Source organism: Periophthalmus magnuspinnatus, chromosome 20 (genome assembly GCF_009829125.3).
Source record: "Periophthalmus magnuspinnatus isolate fPerMag1 chromosome 20, fPerMag1.2.pri, whole genome shotgun sequence".
Classification (NCBI taxonomy): Eukaryota; Metazoa; Chordata; class Actinopteri; order Gobiiformes; family Gobiidae; genus Periophthalmus; species Periophthalmus magnuspinnatus.
In genome coordinates, this window is record NC_047145.1 from 14,386,569 (window position 1) to 14,410,119 (window position 23,551).

At 40.3% G+C, this 23,551-nt stretch overlaps 1 protein-coding gene across 2 annotated transcripts in view; it reads left to right on the forward strand.

The window, feature by feature from the left end:
* ptprn2 (protein tyrosine phosphatase receptor type N2) overlaps positions 1-13,452 on the forward strand; it is a 112,940-nt gene extending 99,488 nt beyond the window's left edge. Inside the window, exons 16-22 of one of the 2 annotated variants that reach the window (XM_033985973.2) lie at positions 1,043-1,120; positions 4,581-4,700; positions 5,247-5,413; positions 7,616-7,669; positions 8,669-8,733; positions 10,347-10,420; positions 12,166-13,452. In XM_033985973.2, the coding sequence (XP_033841864.1) occupies positions 1,043-1,120; positions 4,581-4,700; positions 5,247-5,413; positions 7,616-7,669; positions 8,669-8,733; positions 10,347-10,420; positions 12,166-12,237 (630 nt within the window). In that variant the 3' untranslated portion in view covers positions 12,238-13,452. Of the gene's footprint in view, positions 1-1,042; positions 1,121-4,580; positions 4,701-5,246; positions 5,414-7,615; positions 7,670-8,662; positions 8,734-10,346; positions 10,421-12,165 lie in introns of both variants that reach the window. The other variant, XM_055230104.1, reaches the window with a different exon arrangement.
* The last annotated feature ends 10,099 nt before the right edge of the window (positions 13,453-23,551 follow it).

Below are 23,551 nucleotides of genomic sequence, written 5' to 3' on the forward strand. Positions count from 1 at the left end.
AGTAACATCATTTTGTTTAAACATCTTGTCTTGCCATGTTTAAAACCTGCAAACCCTGTAGTTAAGAGCTTACCAAACTTGTTGTTGAAATGCTTTAGATTCTTGTATTAGTTTGGCAGTTCTTATTTCAGTATTCTTTTAAAAGTTAATGCCATTGGATATGTAAAAAAAATGTGCACATTGAACAGAATCCTGATTTTAAAACCTAAACCACAGAACTCGCTGTCAGAAAAGTCACAATTAAATGTTTTCCCTAAATTGCTGAGTCTTTCTTTGGAACTACATTTAGGGAAGTATCATTGTTTATAATCTGCTGTTTTTGCCAATCCCAAGCCTGTATAAATAAGACATTATGTGCTGATACTGGAGAGATATTGGTAATTTATTATTTAATGATTTGACATTACTAATCATACAATATAGTCAGTTAGAAGCTTAACACATTTGCTATAACAACCCAAACCAGTTTACAGATCTTGCCTTGTCTTGTTAGATGTGAACCCTACATCCGCACATAAAATTGGTGGGACTTTGTAAAACCTCCCATAAACACTAGAGATTTCTTTTTGCTTGTGTTGACCTAGAGTACAATTATACCCCTGCGCAAGGCTAAGTTAGTGTTTCTATGCAAAACAGTACGAGTGCGCGGCGATGTTTAAAATTCCTTTCCCAAACACGGCTTGAGCTGACAGGCATACAAAGCATGTCCTTCAGATTCGTGTTAGACATCTACTTCATGCCTGCGTGACATTCTGCATTTACCAACAATAGCCCACGGTCTGTTTTGCATTTTAATTTATTTTAATCATGGCTTTTTTTAAAATAATAAACGGACATATCTGGGGGGTTAAAGAAAAGTAGTAGGTGGAAGGATGCTGAATTGGTGAGATATGGAGAGAGATAGATCATAGAGAGTCAGTACTGTGGTTCCCAGGAGACGCACAGCTCTATCCAGATGGAGCCTTTGATGCAAGTCTTATATCCAGACAGTGTGTTCTCATCTGCCCCTACACCGGCTCACACTTTGCCCCCTCTCTCCCAGATGGACCATGACCCACGCAACCCCACTTACATCGCCTCGCAGGGCCCGCTCCCCTCCACCGTAGCAGACTTCTGGCAGGTAAGAACCAACCATCTCTATTCACACACACGCTTTCATCTCGCAGCGTTTTAAAGTCAGTTGGTAAAAAAAGAAAGAAAAGAAAAGAAGACGCAGCGCTATACTCCAGGTCCATGTGTTTTTTATGACTGATGGTCTTTGAAGTTTTGAATGTGCTCTTCTGACAAACAGAGCAAAAAGAAAAGCTCCAATACACTGTGTGGAAAGGAACTGGTACTTCGAAATCATATTACTGTTATTAAGTAGAAGGAAAATGAGGAGGAACATTTGGGCTTGGGTGAAAGAAAAACAAATTCCTCTAATACTAATACTACAATTACACCTGTTTATACCTACTGCCTTAAGCTAAACCCCGCTGTCCGTGGGTTTCAAAATGATGAACATTTTAAATTGTTACCATAGCAATTGACAATTTAAAACAAGATAACCTATTTTGGAACTGTGAAATATCCTTGAAATGTTGAATAAAGCAGAAAGGTAAAACGTCTGAATAGTTGTTTTTACATTCTATAATCCGATTATGTCATACTTACACATGAGGGTGAGAGAAACTACTACACCCATCAACTTATATTACAACATAAAAGTGCTTATTAAGGAGAGTACTTACTTTCACCTGCCTCCCTTCATTTCTATTAAATATAGATTTATAAAACGCTGTGGTGTCATCTAGAAACCAGTGATTCGATTCAAACCAAGCCAAAAATATGGACTGAAAATTGAAATATCTAAAATTAAATATTTATACAGTAATTTACACCTTATCAATTAGCAAATACCAAAGCCAATTCAACAGCGCTTTTACCCATCCTACCAGGCACCATTAAGCCTGATATTCTTTAAAATAACGTTCATGCTAGCACATAATGGGATGTTTTCTGTTGCCATTGGCATTTCCAGCCTTGTCCATAAATGTCAGAGGCCCATAGCATTAATCACAGGATATAGGCTATTGTAAAGCAGGTCTACTCACTGCAGAGGTATGCCTTAAATGATGCATGCTGGCCAAATGGCATTCTCATGTGTTAATGGGACAGAGCTGGAGTAATTAGTGGGCCCATCACCTCCATATGGTGAAGTAACTGGGCCAGCATGACCAGGGTTTAAGAGTGTGGGGCATAAAACGGGCCATAGCAGCTGGCCTCACACACTGCATTATGTCATCATGTTGCAGTCACACTAGTTTTTGTCAGTGCAAGTGCTGATTCTGACTTTTGTGCACATTTGGGAAGTTATTACCTCAATTGCAACATCAAAACTTAAGTTGGGACAGAGGGTAGAAAAAATGAAATGCACAAATTTCAACAGCTGGTAAACTTGCATTAGAAATTGGACAACAAATCAGATGTTGGGAGTGAAACATGTTATTAGATTATGAAAATTAAAAAAAAAAGATTTATTGAACTGAATTAACACATCTCAAATCGTAAGAATTTTTCATATCATCATAATTATGTTTTGGAAACTACTTGAAGAAGTCAAGTAGTAGTCAATAAACATGTAAATATTTATGGAAGCTACATTGGCAACCTCTGTGTTTTACCTTACAAGGATGTTATAAGAACACAACAAACTGGCTGCATGCTTGTTTCTTTTTAAATTACCTTCTAAAGATAAAGCCGTCGCAGCTGTAAAACCCAATTCATTTACATACAAACTCATTGTTTCAGGTGTGTGGCCTTAATTGACTGCAGTGGCTCCAATTGGAACCAAATGGAATTGGTTTAATTAGTAAATTTATAAGTGCCTCAAACAACACAGCTGATAATTATCACTTTTGTTTATTTGGCTGACAGTTCTTTCTATGCCAGGTGAACAAAATGCATTATCCCAATGAAATGAGCTGTTTAGCCCGCAAATTCAGCTCTAAACTCTTGTCTATTAACTGAAAAATAATGGGGAAATTAGATGTGGATTGACATGCTGACATGGTGAACACCCGACTAAGCAAAAGCCATTCATTATTCAGTTGTGGTTAGATTGTGGGGAGGAAAACAACGCACTCTTTCCCTTATTAAAAGTAAACAAAAAGGTGGAAACACAGGCAGTCTCATGCAAATGAACCATGCAGGAGGCAAATCTCTCTGCCTTGTCCTATCTAATCCGGCCCGGCCCAAGGCAGCGCTCTGAAAAGATAATCCCCCGCTCCTCTCCTCACTCGTACCACAGCTCTGGTGGGCCCTCATTTCCACTACCACAAAATAATAAATAAAAACAATCTGGCTAGTCAGCAAGAGTTCACAGTGCATAAACATGGAGTAATATTATAAAGCATAATGTCAAGTACTGTGCAAAATAAGAATGATTACTACCTAAATGTACATTACAACTTTCTGGATGTGGCACATCACCTGCATGATTCCATGGAAAAAGAAAGTTAAAACCATACTTCGGAACATTCTGCATGATGATAGTCATGTATTATGTAAATCTGTGGTTTAATTTTAGCCAGAGGAACAACTTTTTCATGGAACCAATTGGGAGGTGGCCATCCTCCAGGCCAAATAAGTCAGGTCTTTGGAGATGCAAGCCCAGCTAAGGACAGCTGTTTCTTGGTGAAATAAACACCATCAAACATTTTAATTCAGTCTGTAATTTTTTTTTAGCTACAAAGTTACATTCTGTGACTTTAAAGAAACATAGTGAGAGATCTCCAGCTTCAAATTCTAAGTACTCTTTTAGAAAGTGAAGTAAATACTTTCCAAACATTGGTATCATTGAAGACATTTCTTAAACTAGAGTTGTACCAAAGGTATTATTAGTTAAAAACACAAAATGTATGTGTTGTATATAGTTTTATACCTTTCTACAGTCTTTTTTTGAAGTTTGTTACGCTTGCTTTGTTTGCCCAACATGACCCAGCTCTCCACTCATGCATGAAGAGAAAAAGCTGTTCCTAACCACCTCCAATATTTGCCAAATCTTGCCAAACTAAACGACGCAGGACATTCCCATCACCTTGCCTAATGTCATCGCATCGTAGCACAGTTGGTTTCTAATGTGTCCACCGGGCGGATCAGGAGAGCTTGTGATTAGTGAATATTCAAGGCTGTTGTGGTTTTATAGCAATCATAAAAAACAGCATTTCCAGCTCATTTTGCTAATAGCCGCTTTGGGCCTGTATTTTGATCCCAAGGACATGTTAAGATTGTGATAAGATGAAATGGAGCTTTGTTAAGAGGGTACTGTGAGCATGGACGACCCTCGAAGTCCCCCCCTCTAGCCCCCCTTCTACTGCTCCAGCCAATATGTATCATTTGTCACATGCTGAGAGCTGACATTTATTCATACTTCCTGGACCCGGATTAAGAAATCAATTTCAGTTTAATACAAATCTGTCAGTAATGCTAATGTGCAATATGGTGCGATCAGCAGCAGAGTTCACCTGCAATATTACTGCCATAGATACACGTAGTAAAGAGGTGTTGTAATTGATATCATGTTTTTCCTTGGTCTGTAGATGGTGTGGGAGAGTGGCTGCGTGGTCATTGTAATGTTGACCCCTTTGTCGGAGAACGGAGTGAAGCAGTGTCATCATTACTGGCCAGATGAGGGGTCTGATGTCTACCATATCTATGAGGTAATACCAAAATGCATGTTATTTTAGGATATGGGGGATAGAGAGGAGAGTAAGCCAGTAAAAGCCAGGGCATGTGACCTGTTTAAAACAAGTGCCGTGAAATTAGCATTCTAGCAGTCTATCTGTGAATGCTTATGCATGGGTTTCAGAATGATGAAAAATTAGGACCTTTGTCATAGTGATTAACAATTTAATACAAAATATTAGATATTTTGTATGGGGAAAAAAATCCTCAAAATGCTGCATGTAACAGCAACCTGGCAATTGGCTTATCCTTCATCTTGGAAATCCTGACCAAACCTTGTTCAAGAGGTCTTGGAGGCTGCTCTACTCCAGTTAGTCCCTGCAGAATTGAGGATGGGTCAAATGCAGGGAACACATTTCCCTATGGGGGCAAAATTGTACCTATTGCTTTGACAAATTTGTAGTGTTTAGCTTGCCTCATATTGATATCTAGTGTCCCGTCTAATTCATTTTACATTCAGATATTGTGCAACGTCATTTCACAAAGTATTACTAACTTGGCTTCTCTCCTTTTTGTCCCAGGTGAACTTGGTGTCTGAACACATTTGGTGTGATGACTTCCTGGTGCGGAGCTTCTATTTGAAAAACCTCCAGACCAACGAGACTCGCACTGTCACCCAGTTCCACTACCTGTCCTGGAGTGACCGTGGCATTCCCACCTCGGCCCGCACCCTCCTGGACTTCCGCAGGTAATGCCCACATCCCTGCAAACTGGCCTCGGAAACCCCTCATATTTCAAACTGCATATATATGGGCTTGTCACAATAACACTTTTTGAACTGTGATGCATTACTACTTTCGTCATGCTTTAGTAAGGCTTATTAAGAAGTAATTATTATCTCTACCACTTTCACAATGCAGTTAGAAAAGTCCATGTTAACAGTTGCCCATTAGTGTAAAAAGTACATAGCTCCAAAAATAGTGCTATGGTTTTAAATTCTGGGCTATAATATAATTATTGTGACTGGTCTAGCTAAGAAAACTGTGTGTATCCTCTGCCTTTTCTAAATTATCTCTTTCCTAAAAATCAAATCTATGGTCCTTTATTCTTTATTCTGGATCCCCATTAGTTATTACCTCAACAATAACTACTCTTCATGGGTCCTTCTGCTAATTTTTGCCTCTTGGTTGCCCTGAAGAATGCCTGCTCTAAAACGGAGTGTATTTCTCTGCTATCCTTTTTATCCTGGACCCGTTTCCCTCACCTCCCTCCAGCACATGTGATGCAGCAAATTAACAGCCCCACACTGCCTGGCTTGGCTCGGGAAGAAAAGAAATGAAAAAAAGCAAATTGAAACACCCAATTAAATGAGAGCTGTCTTACTAAAATCACAGAGAGGGGGAAGGTAGTGTCTGAACCACCTCGCTGTCTTCATGTAACGTGCTCTGGTGTAGAAGAAGCTACCGCCCTCTAGGGAGCAGCCAGGAGGGGTAGGAAAAACCCTCCAAATGAGAATACTTGCATTCGTTTGGGGATGGAAATCTTACCCTGCAATGCAAATGAGACACAAGGACAACGCTATCATGTCAGAGAAACTGGAAGATGCTAATTATGTTTATTTTTTTTATTTAGATTCATACACCAACTTTATAATGCTAACTAAAATCTAATCACAAAGCTCTCTCATCACCATTAGCCGTTTTAAAGGACTATATATGCTCATACGCTCTTCAGTCGCGGTGTCATGGTTTCAGCCAACTCAGTGCGTTGCGGTTGCCAGTGTCATTTTTGTGATGTTGCAGCTAGTAATATGAGCCCAGTTGCATAGTCACAAAAGTGATCATTGGAAACTGCGTCTCCTCAGCCAGGCCTGTGCACAAACTCTCTCACTCCTCCCTCCCCTCCTCTCCTGCTCCTCTACTGCTCCTTCCAATCCTCTGGCTTGCATGGACACGCCAACTGCAGCCCTGTGAATGCTCGGAAAATGCTACTAATGAGAACTACCTATTCCTCAAATTCTGTTAGAGGGATGAAGTTTTGTTGAATATGGTTGTACAATTCTCAACATTGAGTGATGGACAATAGTGCTCCGTGTGACAGTATCAGACTTTCTGTCTATGCTTTTACTGTTGTTTGTGACTTAAAATGTTCAGCTGTTTGCAACAAAATCTAGAAAAACAGTTATTTTAACAGTTCTATGGTATTTAACAAGGAGTCAAATTCATAGCTGATGTGAATTGGATTATTAAATACATTTTCACCAAAAACAACCTCATCATTAAATATAACATTTATGATGCTACTAAATGCCAATGCACTGACTGCAGCTTGTAATTACACTAGATTTGTCAGTGCCATATCCACATAGCTGTCAGTTATTTTGAAAAACAACAAAACCCAGAACAGAGTACCTCTATGATGAAATATTTAGCTGTTTCTCCATTGATAGGTGAAAAATGGGGATGTGGAAGGATGTGGGGAGCTCCCAGTGTAGTCAGTAGTTTCCATGGCAACAGCGGGGTGTGAAAAGGCTGGCTGGCCTTCAGCGCGCCTGTGGTGTAAAACATTCATAATTGGCCGGGGTTAATGCGTCGGCGGACGGCGATCACAACATCACACCGCCGCATCCATCAGCCACATGTCACAAAACGCTGTTTGAACGCTGCTCAGTTTATTTACGTGCTCCCTCCTCTTCTAATCAAAGTGATTGATTGACAGACAAGCGCATCACTCAAGATTTGGCTCAATCTTTTGATTATTGCAGCCATTAATTTTACACAGGCCACAGAGGAGACGTCCCATGTGAGACATATTTGGTTTAATTGTCACTGTTATCATCAGCAGGAGGGATCGATCTTTGCTCCACAATATGATTTGTCAGCTTATTCACTTAGGATGGTTTGCAATCAGGCTTGCAATAACATTGAATTTTCTCTGTTTTTTATTTCAGAAAGGTTAACAAGTGCTACCGGGGCCGATCGTGTCCGATAATTGTCCACTGCAGGCAAGTATGAGTGTGTGAGGCCATGACAGTGCTGACCCGCTGCACTGAGGTGAAAAGTGTTTGTCTTGGCCTGTGTGTTGACTTAAAGCGCTCAGTCCATTTACTCAGTGTGGCTCCAGTGGAGCTGCTGTTTATTCCACTGGCTCTGTCCTTATGGAAATGTGTCTGCAGACACTCACCCAAAACCTTTCCATTTCCCATTTGGCTGAGTTAGTTAAGTGACTGTGATTGGTTTGCATTAAACACCAGGTATCAGTCCGGCCACTTTTAATAGTCACATCCTGTTAAGTCATGCGTGGGGCCAGGCTCAGCGGTGGCCCTCAGAGGAGATGTGCAGCCCGAGTGTCTCGCAGTGGATTAATGAAGCAGTGCTGCTCAAGCCACTCTCCTGTTTTATTGGCCTGGCCTTTATTACAGAGATGTGCATGCCTTGTTTGCAATTAACATGCAGAGGCTCTGAATGGCCGGTGGGCACAAAGGGAGGCTTTTCATAAGACTATCTCTAGAGTAATGGAAAAGCAAGGCTCTCCAAAAGCTGCCGTGGACCCGCCCCTGGCCTCTCACCCTCTCCTCTGCTCCTGAGGTGCATGCATTTAAAAGCCTTTGTCCCCAGTGCGCCTCACAGGCCAGTCCCTCTCCCCAACAGCCCACAGACCAGACCACACATGAGCTCGTGCGCAAAGGTTTAACATAATCACTCTTATTGGAACATCAAATATTCAGATCTGTTATTTTGACTGCAATATTGAGGATTAATACTGATTTCTGCGTCTTTCCTGTTCCATATTATCTGTAATATCAAGCTTTTAAGCAGATGGAGCCGTGTGTGTCTCTCTGCATAGACTAATTTGTGTTTAAATATACTCCCTACTTCACAGTCTCTCGGCAGATGCACATGTAAATGAGCAATTTGTTTCCTTAAAAGAAAAACACTCTGAGATGAAAGCGGCTGTGGCTCTCCTCTGCCTCTCTAATCGCCTCCTCTCTCTGCACTTGCAGTGATGGCGCGGGCAGGACCGGGACCTACATCCTGATTGACATGGTCCTGAATAAGATGGCCAAAGGTAACGATCAATGACTTTCCTTTCTCTCTTTCTGTTCATCTTGAGGTGTTTCCCTGGCAACGCTAAAGCTGCTCATTTTCAACTGAGGGTCTTGGAGATGCATTAGAGGGTGACTTCTGTGAGGCCTAGAAAGACAGGCACAGAACAGAGGAGGGAGGGAGCGTGCACAGTAGAACAAAAGAGTCCAGCGCAAAGTGGGAATGCAGGAGAAATGGAGAGCCCACATTAGTAATGATCTTTTAGGCCACGGTCACACTGTTGACCTGCATCACAATGGCAGCGTGAATTTAGACAGCGTATGCATGGAGATGAAATGTTTAAAGAGCAATGCAGTGCAGGTGCTCTCTGCTTGAAAATCAACACTTAATATTTAATAACTACTGCGCTATATGTCATTGTGTCTTACTTTATTATTGATTTTGCTTTATTTTACAAACCGTGGTTGAATATGACCTCACTGTATGTCATTTAAACTCTGTCACAAAAAAGTACAAATTTTATAGAAATGACACCAGATTTCTCTAGCAGGTGCAGGGTTAAACGAATGGTGGCTTTGCTTTCTTATTCAAATGCCAAAATGAAAATTCAGCCAGCTCCTGATCTGACTTATCCTTCCTTATTGTTATTGGAAGCTGCTCCCCTCATCGCCTTAAACCTCTTCAAGGCTGAGCTCGACCTCTGACCTTTACCCTTCGACCTCTCACCTTTGCCCCCGTCTCTGTGTGTGTGCGCACCCTCCCCCCACCCACCCCCCGTTGCAGAGTCCAGTGTGTAAAGCAGTAATAGGGCTGACCCATCCAATTGCAGTTCAGAATCAAATTGGACTCTGGTTGCGGTGCAAAGACCCAAAACTCCTTTCTTTTGTAACCTTTTGTGCACCGCCGTTGTAAGAAATGAGCATAATCACGCTCTTTCCCGAAGTTTCTCCCGTGGTCCGAGAGCCTCTCCTCAGCTTAACTTTGGAATCTAGCCCTTCTCAGACATGAAAGTCCGGCTGGAGCGCTGAAGCACTTTGGAGTACTGGTCCAGCTGCATTAAATCCCTCCTTTTTTCTGGTGCTTTCACAGACGTCGCATTTTCACTGGCTTTCAAAACATCTCAGGAGCTCTTTACTCTCATCTCCCCTCCCTTTTTCTCAAACCCAGCCCAGCAGCCCGCGTGAAATCCATAAATCTGAAAGGGGAGTGAGATCTGCAGATTAACATCACACATTTGCAAAGCTACAATGGGCTTAAATCAAGAGCGGCCGATGACTGTGGAAGTCCTGCAACTGTTGCATGAGCTGAGCTGATGGGAAAGCTATACATCATTTTAATTAGACTTGGTGGTACATTAGCACACGTACATGCTAAAGGAGTTAGATTGTTGCATTAGATTCTGTCTATATTGTTCCTGAACGTATTATCACACATTTGTCAAACCCAAATACTTCCTGGTGCATATTTTATCTGAAGCACAAGCATGGCTCCGGTCCAAGTCTTTGGAGGGGTGAATGTAATATTTTTCAATGGCTGCGCTGGTCCAAAGGGAGCGCAGCATAAAGAGAGATTGACAGATGTGAGCAGGATTACTCGGCCCGCTTTGAACTCACTCCAATTTTCGGTGTGTTGCAGGTGCTAAAGAGATTGATATTGCCGCTACCCTGGAGCACTTGAGAGACCAGAGAGCTGGCATGGTCCAGACAAAGGTAAGGTCCTGGGCTTTGAGCTGGAGTGTGCAGGGGGGTGTGAAGGAGAGAGAGAGGGGGAGGGGGGCATTCAAACAGATAATTGTGGACTTCATGTGTGCAGAATAAGGGGAAATTATGTGGTAAATATAACTCAAACTGCACATTGGTCTGGGACTGTTTCAAAGATTACATTTATATATAGCCTTACTAACTGCAGCAATTCTTTTTCTTCTTCTTTAAAAAGTTAATTTAACTAAATTTACTGGCAGGTTTTTCTATTCAATTCAATATTTCAATTTTCTATATCAATTCCCCTTTATTATTTTGGAAATTGATCTAAATATTCATTTGGTCACCCCCTACGTCTGTGTGAGCTTACAAGGCTCCAGCCAATGAAAAGTTTTGAAATAGCCCATGAACTTTGATAAGTTTGATTGAAACACCAGTGTTAATATTAGTCCCATCAGCGCTGCTATTTTAGAGCCTCTGCCTCACCATCATTTCACAGCAGGCCTTCTCCACCTCCACCATTTTGGAAAATGGTACTGCATGTTCCCAACATTTCAGGCTCTAATACAAACAGCCACAAGCCTCTTTTGTTTCTCCTTTGTAATGGGGAGGAATAATAACAATAATAATAAAGCGGCCTGGAGCAGCAGTGGGTGATCATATTTATGGCAGTGCAAACAGACTGCACTGTTCCTCGAAGGTTCATTAATGCTGCTTTTACAGCTCTGTACTTGTGTTGTAAAAACGCACACAATCACTCAGGCTCATTCCCTCTGACACGTCTAAGTGAAATTATATTGGAATACTGTTGATTCCACTTTGGGACTGCATGCTGGGTCTACACAGAAATTAGCTTGTAATGAGCTATGAAATTCAGAGTTAGATTTCAAGGATTGGGCTGCCAATTATCCTTTCTTTCCTTTGCGATGTTGCCACTTTATTTTTGGATGGGGCTTGAAGAAAATAAACATTGATTTGCCTTCTTTTTGGCTACCTCTTTGACAGGCGTCAACATGCAGTAATTACAGCATGTCTAGCCATTTTTCCTTCTCACTACACGTTTGTCTGTGATCAAGTGGACAGACATTGATCTCCCCCTAGTGGTTGAAATGAAAACTGCAATTTATGCCCTGAAGGCTTTTCAAAGTATCATTTCAAATCTGAGTTTAAGATATACCGTTGCTATAGACAGGTGCACTTATATATTCTCTCACCATCAGAAATAGCAAACACTCGTGATAATCTCAAAGCGCTGCCACAGTGACTGGCTGCTATTGATTTAGCCTATCCTCAGGCCAGACCATGGCTGTGCTGTGTGTTGACACATCTGAAGACTGTTCCCTCCCAACTCCTACATAGCTTTTTCTGTGCGAGTGGACCCCATGGCCTGCAGCCCGGGGAGAGGAATACAAAAACAGAAGGTCCGGGGGCCACACATCAATCAGCCCTCTTCCACGCTCCTATGGGACAACTCTGAGTCATATTCACCAACAAATGCAGACACACATACACACCTGAGGAGCTACTCAAAGAGTATCCATTTTAAGACACACCTGGACGGATCGATGAGTGGAGTTTACAGTTTCTTGTCCAGAAGTGGCCTGCCCTTTAACAGGTGTCCGCGGTGGTCAGGGTCAGCATAGAGGAACAGAAGCAGCAGAAAGAGAGAAAAAAAAACACAAGTGCCAATCATTCTCACACTCTGAAATGCAAATAGGAGCTAAAAACTTGCTTCTATTTTCTGTCTCTTGCAGGAGCAGTTTGAGTTTGCCCTGACAGCCGTGGCAGAGGAGGTGAATGCCATCCTGAAAGCACTCCCCCAGTGAAGACCCCCACCCCACATCCCACTCCTCTCTTTCTCTCTCTCTCTCTGTCTCTCTTCTCCACTCTTCCCTTTCTCTCCTGGCTCACTGAGCACAGCTTCCTCTGCCCACTCAAGGCTGACACCTCCTTCCTTCTCCATCTCTATCTATATACTCTATAGCTGTATACTTCTGAATGTCGTGCCAGGTTTCTCACCACTGGAGCCATATTTGCTAATGTGAGACTGCCGAAGTGTTGACACTGATTGGCGTTTTGATTTTTAAGACACATTTTCACCAAGTTACACTATACTCAAATGGAGATTACAAATGAAAAAAAGTAAGTGTGTAATGCAAAAAATAAATAAATAAAAATGCAAAATAGAAGTAGTTTTTTTTTTTCTATTTAAATGTTCTGTCTGGAATATTTTGGAATTTTAAGGAATATTATATAATGTATATAATAAATTAAGTAGTGGTATCAACATATGAAAAGAAAATTCCAAAAATATATACAAATAGTTGAAAAAAAAAAATCTAAAATATAATGCATTTGAAATAAAATTGCAGTACAGTGCTTGTTGAAAATGTGTCTCCTGTCGATACATGACCCAGTGCTATTTAATGTGACAAACAAACTCCCTATAGTGCCACTGACAAGGTGTACATGTGATGTCCAGTTAAAAGTTCTTCTGACAAATATTTACCATTTTAAATTATGATTACCACTAAAATGAACAGTGATGACTTCTTCTGACAAGATAAAACGTAGTCCTTGTTGTGTATATTATTAATAAATGGATTCATGTTTGAATTGGTCAGTTTCAATGAAGTTTCCCTCTGTATCTAAACAGACTGATCAGCATCTTGTCCACTTGGGTGTGTTGTACATTGATTACCACATATCACCTCTGTTTTACTTGACAATGCTTGAACACTTTGTCCCATCCTTCATTAACTTTAAGTGTAATAATAGAGATTATATTTAGATCTTTGTCATCTTGCAGTAGTTAATACGATGGCGTGTTTAAAGAGACTTGTACAATAAGAACTGTTCATTCCATCACTGCTGTATTGTGATATGTGACAGATATTCTCTTCTACTCTTCTTCTCTTCAATGAATGACATTATAAATCCCTCTATCTATAGTACTATATGAGATGTATACGGAGAGCCTCAATATATTTTGTGTGAACAATATTAACATTGATAATAAATGAATCAGGAACAATAATGACAATCTCCTATGGTGCACTCTTTCTTATCACGTTTGTAGTTCAGATAAAGAGGAGCTGAAGGAGGACTCCCTGTAGGTTTCTGTGAGGTAACACTCATATAGTCGTGTACGCAACCTCTGAGGTCCAATGAAAAAGGAATAACATTATTTACAAATGCATTTTTCATAATTTTTTAATGTTTCTGTGATGTTAAAGTATAAGTCAGAAAATGTTCCAGGTTTCTTAAAGGTGCACTGTGTAACTTTTTTGGTAGAGTGCTTCCCCCAGAATATTCCACAATATGGCATTAAACTTGTCTATTTCCAATCGGACAATAGGACAAAGTTACAGGTTAGATCTGTGGAGAGACACCACTGTTAATAGTACAAATGCATGTCGGATAATGTATTTTAAAGCAATAAAAACCTGTAATTGAATAAAAGCACGATAGATACGCTTAATGTCATACTGAGAAACATTGCCAATACAGAAATAACATCTCCATGGAGACAATCGGAAAAGTTATATAATGTGGGTTTAATAATGTCATGGTAAAAGACCGTGGTTTTGTTGGCAGTTAACAGCTCAGGTCTTAATTGTCCCATTACTAGAACGTCTTTGGTGAAACATAAATTGTTTGTTTTCATCGAGCGATAAACTGATAATATATTTTACACCATGTTATGTGCAATAACAGTACATGATTAATGAATAATTAGCATATCCATTACTCACATCCCAGAGTCATAAAGACGGACTCATTAAAATCAGATAGACATGCAAATGAAATGATAATGCTTAAATTAAAATCTTGGTTTTAAAGGTTCACTATGTAGCTTTTCTGCTGAAGAGTCTTCCACCTGCTTGTCTCCATGGGGATGTTATTGCTGTGGAGAGATGACCCCACTCAAAGTAAGAAGGTACTTTTGATCAACACATGGAGTGGAATAAATGCAAGATTGATACGTTTAATGCCATACTCTGAATATTCCATGGAGAGAAGCAGGCGACGCATCCTCCGACAGAAATGTTACATAGTACACCTTTAAAACAAAGTACAAAATTAGAATTGTAAAAATAGGAAATAGATGTGATTCCATTTGCAGAGAAGCAGAACAAAAATGAATACACGGTACGAATGGAGAATCTCTAATAACCTGTGCGGATGTGCGTGTACATTCTTTCCTGCCCTGACAGTTTTAATAGCTGGGAATGAGACTTCATGCACTTCCCGAGACCTCATTTACATATGATTCACTGATGAGCTGCCACCGCTAACCAGCAGCACCAAACCAAAGTCCTATTAATATTCCGCTATTCAGGTTGTAAAGCACACAGACCTAATCAGCTTAGAAATTACTGTATGGAAACCGTAATTACGCATGTTTAATTGCTTATCATCTGATGTGTATAAGTTTATTAGAAAAATATATTCATAGTAATTGCTTCCTGAGGTATGAGCTACAACAATACCATGTGATATCCTGTCAGCTCCCATTTGTAAGGATTAATGCACTCTAAAAAAGTCCCTAAATTACATACTATGCCTCTCCTTTCGGATGCCTGGTTTAACTCAAAGTGATTTTTAATTTAGACAGTTCCAAATTACAGCTTGAGTTCGGATAACTCTTTGGACTGAGTTGGAAGAAATCAGCGTCACGGGCTATAAATGGGTACAAAGTAGGCAAACGTCTGTGTAATCATGATTCCACTAAAACACTCCCACACACCTGCAGACAGAAGCAGCAGACAGGAGCAGCAGAATAAACAGCCAAATCAAAAGTGACACAAAAGGAAAGCTGCAGGCAGGAAACAGGACAGAGACATCTAACCAGTGGTGGAAAGAGTGCTGGAAATATGTACTCCAGTAAAAGTACAGTTACGTGACTAAAAAAGTCCTCAATTACAACTTCAAGTACTGCTGCCAAACTTAGAACAATAGAACATAGATATAGACTAACATAGATATTGTATAAGCAGCTCTTGAGGTGAAAATAAGTCTGCTACATGCTGTCTGCATCTAATTAAATATGAAGCGTTTTATTGTCCGATTATTAGGAAATGCACTCTAACATGCTAGTTGTTGTTAGCTCTGACATCATGGCAAAACCCGACTCTGGTCTCTGAGAGTTGTGAAAAGAGCTTATAAACACATTGCAGTGAATAATTAGGATGCTCAGACTGTATAAATGAGGAATAGCATTACATTTTAAAGACACATGGCATTTTTAAGTACACATGAGAAATACTCAGATACTCAAAACATGATCAGTCAAGGTGTAAAACAGAATTTAGTAGCTTTAACCTCTCTTTGAAGCTATAGAAAAGAGCAGAAACAGTAGTGAGACAACCATACATTGCGACAGTTGGGACTTGTGCTGTACTAACTTCTATTATTTTAATTGTAACTAACTGTAACAACAATTATACTCAGTTACAAGTATGTACAGGCTTAAATATTGACTAAAACAAGTAAAATTACCTATAAAATGTACTCAATTACAGTAACGTCAGTAACGTCAGTAACAGTAACGACATTTTGCCCTGAAACAAGCAGACTAAACCAGCTCTGGTCAGGTTTCTCAGTAAACTACAGAAACTATAGCCAAAACCCGGCACCCTCCCCACACGGACCGGCTTGTCACCAGCTCTACCCCGCTTTGAAGATCTCTCTGCGTTGTATTGTACAGTCTCTTGGCACAGCTCTCCTCTGACACAGCTCTCCTCTGACACACTTGTTCATTCAGGCCATTCAGTGAAACCATGCTCCACCAGGCCAGTCAACAGCTCCTCTTTGGTGAGCGTCCCTTTGAAGACTTGAATACAAACATGGAGAGGACTGTGGATAACATCAGATAACACAAGATTAGCAAGTGCTTTGGTTGGTATAGTGTAAAATGTACTTAAATAGCATGCAACTGAATGTGGCTAATAAATTAATATCACCAAAATGTAAGCTGTCTACCTAGCTTACAACAGTAATTCCTAGTGCTGTGCTAACATGCAGTTCTAATGTAGAGTTTCACTGCTGTAGGCTATTGTAAAGTTAGCAAATTTCTCCTCTATGTTTAATCCATGCTTTAGTTCTACTGGGAGCAGCAGAAACTTTTCTCCAGATCTGAACCTAGGTTTACTTACAGCTCTATGCCTTGTATTGTCACATTTATACACCACCATCATCAGTCCTAACCTTTGCCATGAACCCAACAGACATGGGAGCTATGGAAACACAGAGCTGACTCTGGTTTATGGTCAAAAGCCTGGAGGATAGCTGTTGTAGAATAAATTGAAGTAGCCCAAGAGTTACAAGAAGAGGCATGAGACTGGAGAAGTTGATTTACCATTAGTACGGGACACGGTACCTGGAGGCATGACCCCTCAGTGCATTGTGATAGCTTTGTCCATGCAAGCCTGGCTATGCTTCCATTGTAGGGAGTATTATACCTCTGATGACGTGGGCCAATATAACAATGATGTCCAATGTCTTTGGCACAGCACTGCGGTGCATTTTCTCAATAGCCTATTGTGGCTTCTTTAGATTTACAGGGAATAAAGTAGCACCCCGGGGATACCAATCTATAGACAAGGAGAAATTAAGGCTAAATGCTATTCTGTCACCTTACTGTCAGTCATCTTCCTTATCAACACGAACATAAAAAACTGGATACATTTGCATCAAGTTTGTTCCTTCATAAATTTACATAACTGAACATGCTCTACATGCTGAGAAGCTATCTGCTCCTCTCTGGGCTGGGACATCTTTGAGTGTTGGCTAGTTGGCCAAAGTGTCTGGGATAAGGTCCAGGCTCCTCCAGAGGGATCCTTGTTTTTTGTGGCGTTGTTGTGAGGAGTGAATGGGGAGCAGATTGGAGAACCACTGTGTGTCTCATGTCTTTCCAAGGCTTCCGTACCTTTGATCCTCCTCAAAAACAAACACACTTTAAACCTGGCACTGGCAGCTATAGCGTCTGTGGAGGGCTTCTGAGAAACTGCTGATCCTGGGAAAAACAGAGGAGTTGTAGAACACACTTTCATGTCTCTTTGAATATAGACCGAAGAGAGACAATGAACACTTGAGACTGAATTATGGTCTAATGTCCACAAGAAAAAAAAAAATCTACTCATCATCAGCACATGGTGCCTACCTTTACATGATGAAGGTAAAGCGGACAGTGCCGTTTTTGTCTGGACATTATGTACATATTAGATCAAATTTTGGAATTCACATTTTCTGTAACCTAAAATGTGCTTTCATTTCTTGTTGGTATTATTGCTAATTGTCATAATTCAATGCTTCTCTGTTTAATGCTGCTTTATACTACACACAGACACTTTGCCCTACCCACTTCTCCTATTGGCCAGCCTCTGTCAAGCTCTGATTGGTGGATTTAACCAATCACAGGAAAGTGTGACCAGAAGGTTTTTCGTTCAATATAAAGGTACTAAGTTACTTGAATAAAATTAATTTTGGTATCATGAAACACACATGTGATATGACTGAATGTGGTCAAATCATATCATATCACCCCTGCTATGGCCATATGTTTCAGAATGATGAAAAGTTATGACCCTTACCATAGCAATTAACATTCAAACAAAATATTTTATGGCCAGCCATCCTCAAAAAGATATCGTATAACAGGAAGCTGAAAACCATGAATATAATATATATGAAAGTGTATCTTACCTCACTTTTTTTTTTTATCAAGAACCCATCACTATTTTAAGGTTGACGATGTGTTTTTTTTCTCTCATAATGTTTCATTTGTAGATTGTGGCTACATCTATGGCAGCTGATCATAGATCTGTTGGAAATGTAATAGCAGCAATCTTAGAAGCACCTCTTCCACTATTGATATTCAAGAACCTATACATGCATGAGAAAGTACACTAGTACTTCCATTTTCTCTCTCCAAAACTAATGTTACAAACATCGCTAGAGAGGTAGAATTCATTATCTTCAGCTTGGATGAGGGGAATTGGAATCAAACACCACAAATGATATTCTTGAGGTTGTGAGCTACTGTCATTTATTCTACTGTCCATCTATGGGGCTTAGCTGAGGTCAGGTATAATATCAAGTGCTCCATATTTCATTAAAACCAGTTGACTTAAGTCCAGTGATTGACAGAGAGAACAGTTCTTAGGGAGCTGCCACCAACATGTGTTTGCAAGTCTTCCATCTCTTCTCATTATCTTGCTCTTTGCTTATTAATGTGCACGCCGGTTTCACAATGACATTTTACCGCTTTTCATCTCTGTCCCATCATGCATCTGGGGATCCCCTGGCATTTGACTGCATGGGGCGCTCTCTCACTCCTCTCTGACCAGCGCCGCTCCAATCCTGGTCCCTGTCACTCATCATAAGTAAGTTTATCAACACGCATCTAATCGGCCTGTACTCCACCGGGACCTTATGCATTTGCATACTTAGATTGCTTTCTTTTGCCTGGCTGAGAACGCAGCTCTTTTGCATAATTATTAATGATAAAGAGGCAGCGAACAAATGTGTCAGAAAGTATTAGTGTCGCATATACAACATGGATTTTAAAGGATTCGTTTAGAGAGAGAAGAGATGCATGGGGCAAAGGCTGAGGAGGCTGCCTGCCCTTTTACATGAAGCGAAGAGGTTAATTAAAGCAGGGATAGGCCGATCGCGCTGGGATATGCAAGTGTTTTTGGGATTAAATTGTAGCCATGGAAAGAAAATAGCCCCACTGGGATTACAATTGTCAGTCACCAGAGCAACAATGCAACTGTTTTACTGAAAACAAGTACTGGCTACTCGATGGGATTTTTTTTTCTCTTATTAAATCTGGGTCCAAACAAGAAAGTTTGGCAGCGCAATAAAGAATAAGAAGTAGTTTGCAATCCAGGGACAAGATCGAACATTGGCCCTAAACAACATAAGAACGCACAGTGAGTTTGTTTTGGCTTGGAAATTGTAAATTGTTTCTATGTAGCAAATTTTTCAACAGTCAGATGGACAGAATGAGTTGTTAAACTTGTTAATCTGTCTAGTATAGCAACATTTTAGTTTTTTAGTTTTTTCTTGTTAGTTACAAGGCTGAATGAATGGAGAGGGCTGCAGGAAAATGAAGGACATCTCAAACAAATCACTGTTATGACTCACAATGGGCTGATCAAAAAGAATGGAGGCAATACAAGGTGTGAAAAGTATGAACCGGGAAGAAAAACATGTCAATACACTGAACTCATCTTACGTGGAAAGTCAATAAGCATTTGGTTTGAACATCAGTGTGTTGCTTCTTCTTAAAAGGCTTTATTTTCTTTGACACATTCTTGTCAACCAATCACAGCACTGGGGGTGGGGTTTAGAATCATATCAAGGAAGTTCGCAATCAATTTGTTGCTGCTCTTCTGTTTTGAAGGACAAGACCACTGCTGCTGTAAATGAACAGGTAAACCAGTAACATTCCTATAATAAAATGAAACCTGTTTGTTGCTTTTGTTGTACCACCAAAGGAAAGAGCAACTGTACCAGGATACAGGATACTCAAAATTAGTATTCTAAATATGTATTTTTGGTACATGTTTTCAGTTATTTCTCAGCACTGTGTCCGGAAATAAAGCCAACAAAACATCTAGTATTTCTAAAGGTTCTAGGAGTCAGACTGCAAACAGTTTAGCACTATGTTTATAACACCATAGTCACTTTAGATGCTCATCTCTTGTGTATTGTCTTAGCAGTGGGCCCATATTGTGTGTCATCTGTTGTCGGTAATTACCACTTTTTGTACTGCCTCTGCCTCTGTGGGTACTGCTCAGCGCCTATACCATAAGTGTTTCGTGTGAGCGCTTTAACCGGTCTCCACTTAAAAGCAAAGAAACAGCTGCCGTTGTTTTTTTGCGGGACAAGAATAAATAAGTCATAGTGGCGGCGGTTCATCAGTGGGTTGAAAATGCCCTCCCAGTGTTTTTCGGCTAAACGCAGGCCCCGCTCCCCCTCCCCCTGTTCTGTATAATAACATGATATTAAAATGCCCAAAGCCATTGTTAAGTCACGGCGGCGCATTGGCAGTGCAGTGGCTGACCTTTTGAGGATTGTAATGAGGTGTTTGTTGTTGTTTATTTTCGACACAAAAACAAAACATACTGTAGCGTGTTGGATAATAACAGTCGTGTGTGAATGCCTTTGTGAGCGGTAAGAGCCTGGATAAAATGTAATGCATTGTAAACAAAATTTGCAGATAGCGATTCGATTTTAGCAGTAATACCAAATTGTGGTTTTCAGCTGTAGAAAAAACACCATACGTTAGGCTAACAACTCATTCGGAGCACATAATGAATAATACGTTTCTCTGACGATTTATAGAGCACGGAAAGTTGAAATCCTCCACAAAACAGTATGTGCCTGAAGTCTTATTTAGGCCTATATAAATTTGCTCATATTGAGATGAGTCCTTTTGAATTTATTGCTGAATTTCTTTCTCTGTAAGGCAGGGACAAAACTGCTTTACTTTTTAACTATTACTGTAAGAACCACACAGAATATTCCTTATAATGAAGCTTAGAAATACAGCCTAAAGTGTGTATTTCTAGATCATTTCAATACGATTTATCAGGCGAACTACTCTCAGTTTCACATGCTAAAGCTTGTGTTGCTGTCCTTTCAGAATCAGAAGTATTTAAGAATGCCTGATTTAATTCTTCTGGAATAAAAAGACGAAGCATATTCTCTGGGGTCACGAGGGGTCATCTGCAGTCCGCCCGTGGCTTCAGTCAACAAATAAGTAATAATGACCTTTCACCTTTATATTTTTGCATAAGAATTGCCATCAGTATCCCCCAGCTGCCCTATATGACAACCTCTCCTAAAGGAAACTGCCTTTTTTTCTAATGAGACACTCCGGAGGGCGGAGGTGTGGGGAGGGGTCCAGGCAAAGGGGGGCGCCGTTGAGTTTTCGGCCTCATCTGCATCACAGATTAGGGTGCTTAGAGAAAAATCAACCATCCATGATTCATTACATGTTTCCTGCTGAGCCGCCGAGATAGCAACCATCCTAGCAACAGGATCCTAGCAACAGCAACAACTCGCGGTCGCTGTGACAGCCTATCAGGAACTTTGATCAAAATTTAGCCAATCAAGACGAGTGGGAAACGTGATGATGCATTTCCTCTTATGGTAATAGAGAAATGTGAAATGTGTAGGGTATGTAAGATGCAAACGTATTTTTAAATAAGCCACTACATTTTGGCTTTTTATTTATTATTTTCTGTTTAAGATCATTGTTTTAGCAGAGCCCACATTAAAGTATCTCTGATGAAAATTTGCATGGATTTCTGATCATGGAAAATTCAAATTGCCCATAAGTAGTAAATAAGTATGTGCCTGAAGTCATGTTTTCGCCAACTGCTTGTCTCCGTGAACATGTTGTTGCTGGAATCTTCACCAGTAAATGATAAAAAAGAGCTGTACACACTTTTCATGTATAAAAAAAATAATAACATTTTGCCCCAGTACAGTATTTTTATCGTCCGCAAACCAGGAAATAATGTTGATGCGCTAATAGCATGCTAGTTGTTCTTCACACTGATCTTTGGAAATTGTTGAACACACTTTAAAATCAACCAGTTTTTCACATTTAAAAATCAGGTACAGTGCTATCTACCTTGTTTTTATTACTAGAGAAATACATTGAAAATCATACACAAAGCATTGCGAACACAGTCGCCTCTACACAGATCTGATCCGTAACTTGTGAATTCTTCTGAACAATATATATTTAAAAAAGACATTTTGTTAGCTTAAGCTGTTAGCATTTGTAACCTATTGAGTGAGACTGTATAGCTTTGAAAGGCAAATAACGCAATCACTCACCTCTTTGTGTATTATATTGTACAGTGCCTTCTCCACAGCTCCTGGTTCACATTGAGGCCTCTTACATGTAAATCAGTAGTATTTGTGTAATCACCCTCATTTGTCAGCGCTCTGCCTGCCTTCTGTGTCACATGGGTCTGATCTGCACTTGAAAGGCCTGAGCAGCGTGTTGGACCCAGGATGAAGATAAAAGGCTGTGATGTCTCTCTCACCTCTCTGGAGTCGTCTGCACAGAGCTCTGCGGGCTACGATGACAGGGTTATCAGCACAAGCATTGTGGTCCAAGGACTCTGTACACAGTGTGGTTTAACCTGTCATATAAAGGCTATAGGGTTGTTAAGCACATTAAACACACACAGATATGTAAATTTTCTATTGTAGGTTTTCTGGTGGAGATGTTAGTGCTTTGACTCGAATGTTCCACAGTATGGCATTAAACATAAGATCTATCTCCATAGAGAAACGCAGGTGACACCACTACTACAGTTTTGATCAGTCACGAGACAGGCCCGCTCACAGTATGCACAGTATGATTGTTTTAATCATGCTGAGAAAACATGATTTCGTTATCATTTGTGATGAAGCTCCTCCCTCGGAAATTCCTCTCCCCAAAACTTTTGGATGGAAATTTCAAATGTACACTGGACACTTCTGGAGCCTCTGCACTGTGGATGTAAGTGGATTATGATAACTATTTTGGAGGTAAGACTTTGTGTAGTCATTGTTTGTGTTTGCTTTATTTGAAATTAAAGTTAATGCAAGCCTTGTTTTCATGAAACAAATGGTTAACATGACTGTTTATCTACAAGAGTGTGAGAACTGTACTAATATTTGAATGTGTTGCCTCCACAAAGTTTGCAAACAAAGAGTGATGTCTAGAGCACTTTGCTGGTAAGCTAACCAATATTACTGTTGATCTTTAGTGATTTTCTGCAGCAACATTCTGCAAACAGTATCAGTTAAAATAAAAAAATGTGAGCCACTAAAATCCCTGTATCACTTTCAGAAAAAGGCAGAAAGGCACTGTGGGAGTAGGAGAACATTGTACCTGATGCCCTACCTTTAAATGGTAAATGGTCACATTTTTCTATAGCGCTTTTCTACCTTCAAGGCACTCAAAGCACTTTACAACAAGGAACCACTCACCCATTCACACACACATTCACACACTAGTGTACGCAGACACTGAGGGCAAGGTGGGTTAAGTGTCTTGCCCAAGGACACAACGACAGCATTCATCTGTGTGAGTTAGAATCGCACTGCCAACCTATGGATCAG